The following is a 9,636-nucleotide window of genomic DNA, read 5'->3' as shown; positions in this document are numbered from 1 at the left end:
ATTCCGATCAGAACGAGTAGGACATGGGACGTGTGCACGCCTGTTGTCCAATGTGAGTCGTGCTTCATGTCTTATTCTTCCTCTTCCGCAACTGCACTTCTCAAGGTAACAACCGTTGAGCTTTCTAAATGTGGTGAAAACATGACGTGGAACACAAATGCCGCCATGCCCAACAAACGTTTAGACCAGATTAAAAAAGTGTCACGTGCTTTTATTTAGTTCAAATATGTCAAAAATGTAATGAATTTGATCAATCTGGTCCGGTTCAAATGAAAATTGTCCTTGCCTGAAATTTGCCCAGTTTGTTCACAGACCTTTTGAAATGTGTTCGAATCGTTTGATATCTAGAGTTGGATGGCCGGCTCTTGTCTCACTACCTACATACGCATTCGCGAACCAATATTGTGGCTATTTTAGTCCGCATTGCAGATGCTCTAAGATCAAGATAATAAACTCTCCAGCGCATCTCGTAGAACATGTTCTTTCCAAACGTGCAGGTTTTGGAAAGTAACAACATATATCTCGAATATCCGTTCTGAGCCTAGACTCATCTCCGTCTGGTTAAGAAAAAATTCATAGAAAATGCAAAAAATCAAATTTAATTTTTTTGCATGATAGATAATTTGATGCGTGAGGCGCGCTTAAATTTCAAATCATTTGGACATATGAATAGCTCTAAGTAAAAAAGACAAATTGGGTTCAGAATAGTACACTTTTTTACTGACCCTAAATTTGTTTTTTTTTTTGGTCCTGAAAGTTCGTAACTTCGTATGTTATGGGGTCCTATTTGCAAGCAAAAAAACACGAATATGCAAAAAAAAGACTGAATCGTCGACGTGCAGGTTGGTTTCTCTTGGTCCTACCAGCAGGCATCCCTGTTGGATCTAGGCGAGACCACCGTGCACTCGATGATGTGTGCTACACGCTGCGACCACAGGCCAACCCACCCACCGACCAAGTGCTCCGCGTCGCTCAAAGGCAGCAGGATCCGGCGGCCATGGAGCGCGCACGCTCGCCGCCTCGCGTCGAAGGAGAAGGTGCCGCCGTTTGTGTATCGACTAAGGACAGGAGCACGCGTGGTTGAGCCGTCCGGACGCAGGACGCGGGACGTGACGCCGTCCGGCTAGAACGCCGGCGCGGCCCGCGGCAGAGCATCTCGAAGCGGCCGCTGTGCTGGCCTCCCAGCCGTTGTCGAGGGCGTAGACGCTGCTGCCGACAGCCCAGACCGCGCCGTAGCTCTTGGGCGCCTAGGAAGGACGGGGGCATGGCATGTGAGTGGTGAGACCCAGCGTGTCGGTGCCCAAGCCGAGAACGAAGTCGGCCTTGGATGTCCGGTAGAAATTGAAGACCGCCAGGCCCCGCGGCAGGAGCCACGCCCGCATCAACCACTCATGCTGGCCAAGTGGCCATGTAGGTGCCTGACTGCCTGTACCTTCGCATTGAATGGATTAGGAGAGATCGTGCACCAAGCAGGCAGTGCTCCAGTCCCCAGCATCACACTCCTCGCAGACCTGCTAGTGCTCGCCCGATGGCTCGCGTCCTGCGCACCTCCCTCGTCGCGCCCTCGCCGGCCGGCGCCGCGCTCCACGAGCGCTCTCTGCCGCTCACCTACCTGGACGCGCTGTGGCTCCACGCCACGCCCGTCGAGCGCGTCTTCTTCTACCCCGACGCCACCAGCGACGTCCTCTCCAACCTCACGGACTCCCTGTCCAATGCGCTCGCCGCATTTTACCCTCTTGCCGGCCGCCTCCGCCTCACCCCCGGCGCGCACAACCGCTACGAGCTCCACTACCAGCCGGGCGACGGCGTCACCTTCACCGTCGCCGAGTACCACCACCTCGGCTTCGGCGAGCTTGCCACGGACGACCCTACGGAGGTTGCCAAGATCGTGCCGCTTGTGCCGCCGCTGCCCGAAGGCGGCGCCGTGCTCGCCGTGCAGGCCACCGTGCTGCGCGGCGGCCTCGCTATCGGCGTGACCGTTCACCACGCCGCTTGCGACGGGGTGTCCTCGTCGTACTTCCTCCGCACCTGGGCCTGGGCGGCGGCGGCCTGCAGCGGTGCGAGCGCGCCTCAGCCGCCCTTGGTCGACCGCTCCATCATCCGCCCACGAGACGACCTGTACGACGCTTTCACAGCGCCCAGGCTGTCCAGCAACGACGACGACGACGGTGGGAAACCCCCCGATTTGCCCGTCGTCCAGCAGCTCCTCGCCACGTTCACGCTGTCCAAGGAGCACCTGCAGAGCATCAAAGAAGCCGTCGCCGGCGAGGCGGAACGCCGTGGCGTGCCGCCGCCTCGCGCCACATCGATCATCGCGGCGTTCGGCTTCATCTGGCAGTGCTACGTCCGAGCTAAACCAAGCACCGATGGCCGTGCCTACTTCCTCTTACCCGCGGACCACCGGACGAGGCTGGAGCCCCCCGTCCCCGACGAGTACCTCGGGAACTGCCTCGGTCCGTGCATCGCGTCAGTGCCCAGGAGGGATGTCGCTGCCGCCGGCGCGGACGGTCTGCTCACCGCGTGCGCGGCGATCGCCACGGCCATCGACGGAGTGGTGCGCGGCGGGCCTGCCTACTGGGACGGGTGGATGGAGCGCATCATCGAGGCGTACAGCGCGGGCGACTTGCCGCTAACGGTCGCGGGGTCGCCGAGGCTCCGCGTGTACGACACGGACTTTGGGTTCGGGCGGCCGGCAAAGGTGGACGTCGTGTCGGTGGCGAGGACCGGCGCGATGTCCGTGGCAGAGGCGCGCGGCGGCGGCGGGGGGGTGGAGGTGGGCATCTCTTTGCCGGCGGGTGCCATGGAGCGTTTCAACGAGTGCTTTGCCGATGCCATCGCGCTTTCGTCGTAGGAGTATGTGTAATAACGGCATTGTCCTTTTAAGTGCATGCGCGATAAGATGTTTGGTTATGTTCTGTGTAATAACTGCTGCTTACAAAGTGAATATAAGTGATGTTTCTGTGATGGCGTGATTTCACAGCGAAACGCGTTTGTGCGTCTACAAGTTTCCTTACGATGTACGCTTCTTTTCATCGATGCTGCTCCTGTAAGTCTATGACTTCTCAATTATCTACTACAACAAAATTTGCCTGGCCCGGTGAGGAAGGGTGATGACAGTTATGTGACTTCGGCTCGTTCCAGTGTTTGTAGTCGTTGCTAGGTGGTTTACGGATCTAAATATAAATTTCGCTACTTCAAGTGCTCTTTGTGCCGCCTTTTACAAATGATGAATAGATCAGAATTTTCTTGAAAAAATGAATGGTTTGAAGAAAAAAATGTTAGGGAAAGGGAAAAGAAGAATGGTTGCTGGATCTTAATCTAATGACGCAAAAAAACAATTTAATAGGCGACTTAAGTATAGCGAGTCATTCTACATGGTAATATGAATGTACACTTAAGGCATCTCGAAAGCGGGCCTTCAAACCTCCCGCAAGCATCCAGACCGCACTGTCCGGACACAATTTGTCATCCAAAGCAATCCGGTATTGGTTTACCGACACGTCCCGACGTTTGTTTTTTCATAAACCGGTACCAAACAATAAGGAGTTTTGCGAAAGTCCGGACATCCGTATAATGAATAAAAAGTCATCGTATACCCTCTACTCTCCGCCTGGATGGCGGAAGACCGCTGATGCGGTTTGATGAAAGGACTAGCATTGCTTAGCGTTTGGCGGAACCCGCTAATCACTTTGCTTCATAATTTTCTTCCTTCGTTTTCTCTTTCCAAATGCTCATTTGGCATAAACAAGCAGGCTGGCTACTAGTTTATCTGGCGGAACGTAGTTTAAATGCTTAAGCAAGTTACTAGTTCATGCTAATTACTTGCGTAATTTGGCGGAAGCTAGTTTAAATGCTGAAGCATTTGGCGGAAGCTATGCTAGCACATGGATTAGTAGCCCTCCACCCAACAATAAGCTAGTTGTTATTTTCTAACAGAATCATGTGGTTATTTTGACATGTTTGACAAAAGATTATTTAGTTGAGCACGGACTAAGTATAACATAGGGGAATGTTTGGAGACAAGGTTGGTGCCCGACTCCCACATCACTATCTCCGGACTAGTCTCCACTGGTCCTGGACAGATACAATTGCCGGTTTGGGGTTCAGCGTTGAAGATACCCTAACAAAAGTCTAAAATTTACCTCGCAAAAAAATACAAGTCTAAATTTTTATGACCAAAATGCGTCCAAGTCTCCTCCGAGCGCCATGGCCGCATCGTTGTACGCCAGGGCATCTCCAATGTCGACCCTCAAACCGCCCTGCATACGTCTTGACCGCGCGGTCCCGACGTATTTTGACATCCAACGCGGTCCTGTATCGAACCGCCAAGCGGTTCGGACAAACTTTCTCCCGCGAAGCAGAGAAAAACTAGGGGGACTTTGCGGGCGTCTGGACCGCTGCCACATCCGCTTCTGACTACCGTGACCCACCCAAAACCATCATCCCTCGCTCGCGTGTTTTCTCACCCGGCGCAAGCTACCCGCATTCATGCCGTTGTGAGCGACCTCTTCGCATTTGACGCCGGCCTAGAGCGGATGCGACCTCTCATGGTGCCGACATTGAAGCATCGCGTCGACCGAGAGAGCGCTGCCCGCTACATCCCAGCTGAACACGCCTCCCTTGTTTGCCCGGCTAAACACGCCTCCTCGCCTGCATCCATTAAAGCCGCGCGTGTGCTAAGAAACCTACTTCTTCCACACGTCCGTTCTCGAACCAGCCGACATTAAACAAAACGACGGTTGGCTCCTCGCGTCAACTGGCTATTTAAATGAGGCCACACGACGGGCAAGAAACGCACCATACCTCCGCTCCCCATCTTCTTCTTGTGCCATATTCTCCACACTATCCATGGCATCTAGCGAGCAGGAAGAGAGGTTCTCTGGCATAAAAGCCGGTTGGGTGGCCCGTCTAGCCCGTAGGATGCGAGCTAGGCAACTCGCTGCTCAACCTCCCTTGCCCCTCGAGGCCGTCGGTAACATGGACGAGGCTGCAGGCTGGCGCAAGGAGGAGCAAGTGACCGCTCCAAGCCGACACGTGGTTCAGTAAGTTACCGCTCCAAGCCAGCTCGCGGAGGAGCATGGCGGCGTGGGCAAAGTTGCTCCCATGGACGACACAGTGTCGTACTTGTAACACCCACGATGCGGCTATATCTCCCATGTGTCGGAGCACGACTTAGAGGCATAACCGCATTGTAGGCATGTCGCAAGAGGGGTAATATTTACACATCCCATGTACTGAATAAGAAAGAGGTACAGAGTTGGCTTACAATCGCCACTTCACACAATACGTAAAAATAGCATTACATCAACCAGATACATACAAGGCCCGACTACGGAACCAAAATAAAAGGAGACTACTCCTAATGCAAAAGATCCCCGATTGTCCCAACTGGGCTCCACTATTGATCAACTGGAGACGAAACTACACAACGAATAAGATCTTCATCGAGCTCCTCCTTGAGCTCGGTTGCATCACCTGCACGGTATCATCGGCACCTTCAAACTGGTTTTGGAAGTATCTGTGAGTTACGGGGACTCAGCAATCTCACACCCTCGTGATCAAGACTATTTAAGCTTATGGGTAGGGAAAAGGTATGAGGTGGAGCTGCAGCAAGCACTAGCATATATGGTGGCTAACTTACGCAAATGAGAGCGAGAAGAGAAGGCAAAGGCACGATCGAGAATCTATGATCAAGAAGTGATCTTGAAACTACTTACGTTCAAGCATAACTCCAACACCGTGTTCACTTCCCGGACTCCGCCGGAAAGAGACCATCACGGCTACACACGCGGTTGATCCATTTTAATTAAGTTAAGTTTCAGGTTTTCTACAACCGTACATTAACAAATTTCCATCTGCCCATAACCGTGGGCACGGCTTTCGAAAGTTCAAAACCCTGTAGGGGTGTCCCAACTTAGCCCATCACAAGCTCTCACGGTCAACGAAGGATATTCCTTCTCCCAGGAAGACCCGATCAGGCTCGGAATCCCGGTTACAAGACATTTCGATAATGGTAAAACAAGACCAGCAAGACCGCCCGATGCGCCGACATCCTGATAGGAGCTGCACATATCTCGTTCTCAGAGCAACACCAGATGAACACTACGTACAGCTAAAACCAGCCCTCAAGTTTCCCCGAGGTGGCGCCGCAAGTGGCTCTGTTTCGGACCAACACTTAGAGAAGCACTGGCCCGGGGGGAGGGGTTAAAATAAAGATGACCCTTGAGTCTGCAGAACCCAAGGGAAGGTGATAGGTTGTTAGTGCAAATGGTAAAACCAAGGTTGAGCCTTGCTGGAGGAGTTTTATTCAAGGCGAACTGTCAAGGGGTTCCCATGTTGGGGATCGTAGCAGAAATTTAAAATTTTCTACGCATCACCAAGATCAATCTATGGAGTAATCTAGCAACAAGGGGAAGGGGAGTGCATCTACATACCCTTGTAGATCGCTAAGCGGAAGCGTTGCAAGAACACGGATGAAGGAGTCATACTCGCAGCGATTCAGATCGCGGTTGATTCCGATCTAAGCGCCGAACAACGGCACCTCCGCGTTCAACACACGTGCAGCCCGGTGACGTATCCCACGCCTTGATCCAGCAAGGGGAGAAGGAGAGGTTGGGGAAGACTCCGTCCAGCAGCAACACAACGGCGTGGTGGTGAAGGAGGAGCGTGGCAATCCTACAGGGCTTCGCCAAGCACCGCAGGAGAGGAGGAGGACTTGGGAGAGGGGGAGGGTTGCGCCAGAACTTGGGTGCGGCTGCCCTCCCACCCCCCACATATATATAGGGGCAACGGAGAGGGGGCCGGCCCCCTCAGATCCAATCTGAGGAGGGGGCGGCGGCCAGGGAGGTTGCCTTGCCCCCCAAGGCAAGGGGGGCGCCCCCTTTTAGGGTTCCCCCAAACCCTAGGCGCATGGGCCCTAGGGGGGAGGCGCTAGCCCACTAAGGGGCTGGTCCCTCTCCACACACAGCCCATAGGGCCCTCTGGGGCAGGTGGATCCTCCCGGTGGACCCCCGGAACCCCTTCGGTGGTCCCGGTACAATACCGGTAACCCCCCGAATTATTCCGGTGACCGTATGATGACTTCCCATATATAAATCTTTACATTCGGACCATTTCGGAACTCCTCGTGACGTCCGAGATCTCATCCGGGACTCCGAACAACATTCGGTAACCACGTACATCTATTCCCTATAACCCTAGCGTCATCGAACCTTAAGTGTGTAGACCCTACGGGCTCGGGAGTCATGCAGACATGGCCGAGACAACTCTCCGGTCAATAACCAACAGCGGGATCTAGATACCCATGTCGGCTCCCACATGATCCATGATGATCTCATCGGATGAACCACAATGTCAAGGATTCAATCAATCCCGTATACAATTCCCTTTGTCTATCGGTACGATACTTGCCCGAGATTCGATCGTCGGTATCCCGATACCTTGTTCAATCTTGTTACCGGCAAGTCTCTTTACTCGTTTCGTAACACATCATCCCGTGATCAACTCCTTGGTCACATTGTGCACATTATGATGATGTCCTACCGAGTGGGCCCAGAGATACCTCTCCGTTACACGGAGTGACAAATCCCAGTCTCGATTCGTGCCAACCCAATAGACACTTTCGGAGATACCTGTAGTGCACCTTTATAGCCTCCCAGTTACGTTGTGACGTTTGGCACACCCAAAGCACTCCTACGGTATCCGGGAGTTGCACAATCTCATGGTCTAAGGAAATGATACTTGACATTAGAAAAGCTTTAGCATACGAACTACACGATCTTGTGCTAGGCTTAGGATTGGGTCTTGTCCATCACATCATTCTCCTAATGATGTGATCCCGTTATCAACGACATCCAATGTCCATGGTCAGGATACCGTAACCATCTATTGATCAATGAGCTAGTCAACTAGAGGCTTACTAGGAACATGGTGTTGTCTATGTATCCACACATGTATCTGAGTTTCCTATCAATACAATTCTAGCATGGATAATAAACGATTATCATGAACAATGAAATATAATATAATAATAACTAATTTATTATTGCCTCTAGGGCATATTTCCAACAGTCTCCCACTTGCACTAGAGTCAATAATCTAGTTCACATCGCCATGTGACCAACATCCAAAGAGTTTACTAGAGTCGATAATCTAGTTCACATCACTATGTGATTAACACTCAATGAGTTCTGGGTTTGATCATGTTATGCTTGTGAGAGAGGTTGTAGTCAACGGTCTGCAATATTCAGATCCCTATGTATTTCGCAAAACTTTATGTCATATCATAGATGCTGCTACCACGTTCCACTTGGAGCTATTCCAAATTGTTGCTCCATTATACGTATCCGGTATCTCTACTCAGAGCTTTCCAGATAGGTGTTAAGCTTGCATCGACATAACTCTTTACGTCAAACTCTTTATCACCTCCATAACCGAGAAACATTTCCTTATTCCTCTAAGGATAATTTTGACCGCCATCTGGTAATCCACTCCTAGATCACCTTTGCACCCTCTTGCCAGACATATGGCAAGGCACACATCAGGTGCGGTACTCAGCATGGCATACCGTATAGAGCCTATGACAAAAGCATAGGGAACGACCTTCGTCCTTCCTCTTTCTTCTGCCGTGGTCAAGCTTTGAGTCTTACTCAACTTCACACCTTACAACTCAGGTAAGAATCCCTTCTTTGACTGATCTATTTTGAACTCCTTCAAAATCATGTCAAGGTGTGCGTTCTTTGAAAGTATCATCAGGCGTCTTGATCTATCTCTATAGATCTTGATGCCCAATATGTAAGCAGCTTTATCCAGGTCTTCCTTTGAAAATCACTCTTCAAACAACCGTTTATGCTTTCCAGAAATTCTACATTATTTCAGATCAACAATATGTCATCCACATATACTTATCAGAAATGTTGCAGTGCTCCCACTCACTTTCTTGTAAATACAAGTTTCTAACAAACATTGTATAAACCTAAAAGCTTTGATCACTCCATCAAAGCATATATTCTGACTCCGAGATGCTTGTTGTAGTCCATAGAAGGATAGCTGGAGCCAGAATACCTTTTAGCATCCTTAGGATCGACAAAACTTTGATTGTATCACATACAACTCTTTCTTACGAAAACTGGTAAGAAAACTTGTTTTTGACATCCATCTGTCAGATTTCATAATCGAAAAATATAGCTAATGCTAACATGATTCCGACGGACTTAAGCATCGCTACGGGTGAGAAATTCTCATCGTAGTCAACTCCTTGAACTTGTGAAAAGACTCTTTCCCACAAGTCGAGCTTCATAGACGGTAACATTACCGCCCACGCCCGTCTTCTTCTTAAAGATCCATTTATCTCAATGGCTTGCCGATCATCAGGCAAGTCCACCAAAGTCCATACTTTGTTCTGATACATGGATCCTATCTCGGATTTCATGGCTTCTAACCATTTGTCGGAATACGGGCCCACCATCGCTTCTCCATAGCTCGTAGGTTCATTGTCGTCTAACAACATGATATCTAAGACAGGATTACCGTACCACTCAGGAGTAGTACATATCCTTGTCGACCTACGAGGTTTGATAGCAACTTGATCCGAAGCTTCATGATCACTATCATTAACTTCCTATTCAACAAGACGTA

At 50.8% G+C, this 9,636-nt stretch overlaps 1 protein-coding gene across 1 annotated transcript; it reads left to right on the top strand.

Moving 5' to 3' along the window:
* Positions 1–1,357: 1,357 nt before the first annotated feature.
* Positions 1,358–2,964, top strand: LOC125530075 (malonyl-coenzyme A:anthocyanin 3-O-glucoside-6''-O-malonyltransferase). Its single transcript, XM_048694464.2, has one exon. It carries the CDS (start codon positions 1,529–1,531, stop codon positions 2,849–2,851), a length of 1,323 nt encoding a protein of 440 aa, XP_048550421.2. The 5' UTR covers positions 1,358–1,528; the 3' UTR covers positions 2,852–2,964.
* The last annotated feature ends 6,672 nt before the right edge of the window (positions 2,965–9,636 follow it).

The sequence above is a fragment of the Triticum urartu genome, chromosome 2A (assembly GCF_056163025.1).
Source record: "Triticum urartu cultivar PI428250 chromosome 2A, HENAU_Tu73, whole genome shotgun sequence".
In the NCBI taxonomy this organism is placed as follows: domain Eukaryota; kingdom Viridiplantae; phylum Streptophyta; class Magnoliopsida; order Poales; family Poaceae; genus Triticum; species Triticum urartu.
The sequence above is the reverse complement of the archived record's forward strand: the minus strand, read 5'-3'. Positions and strand labels throughout refer to the sequence as shown.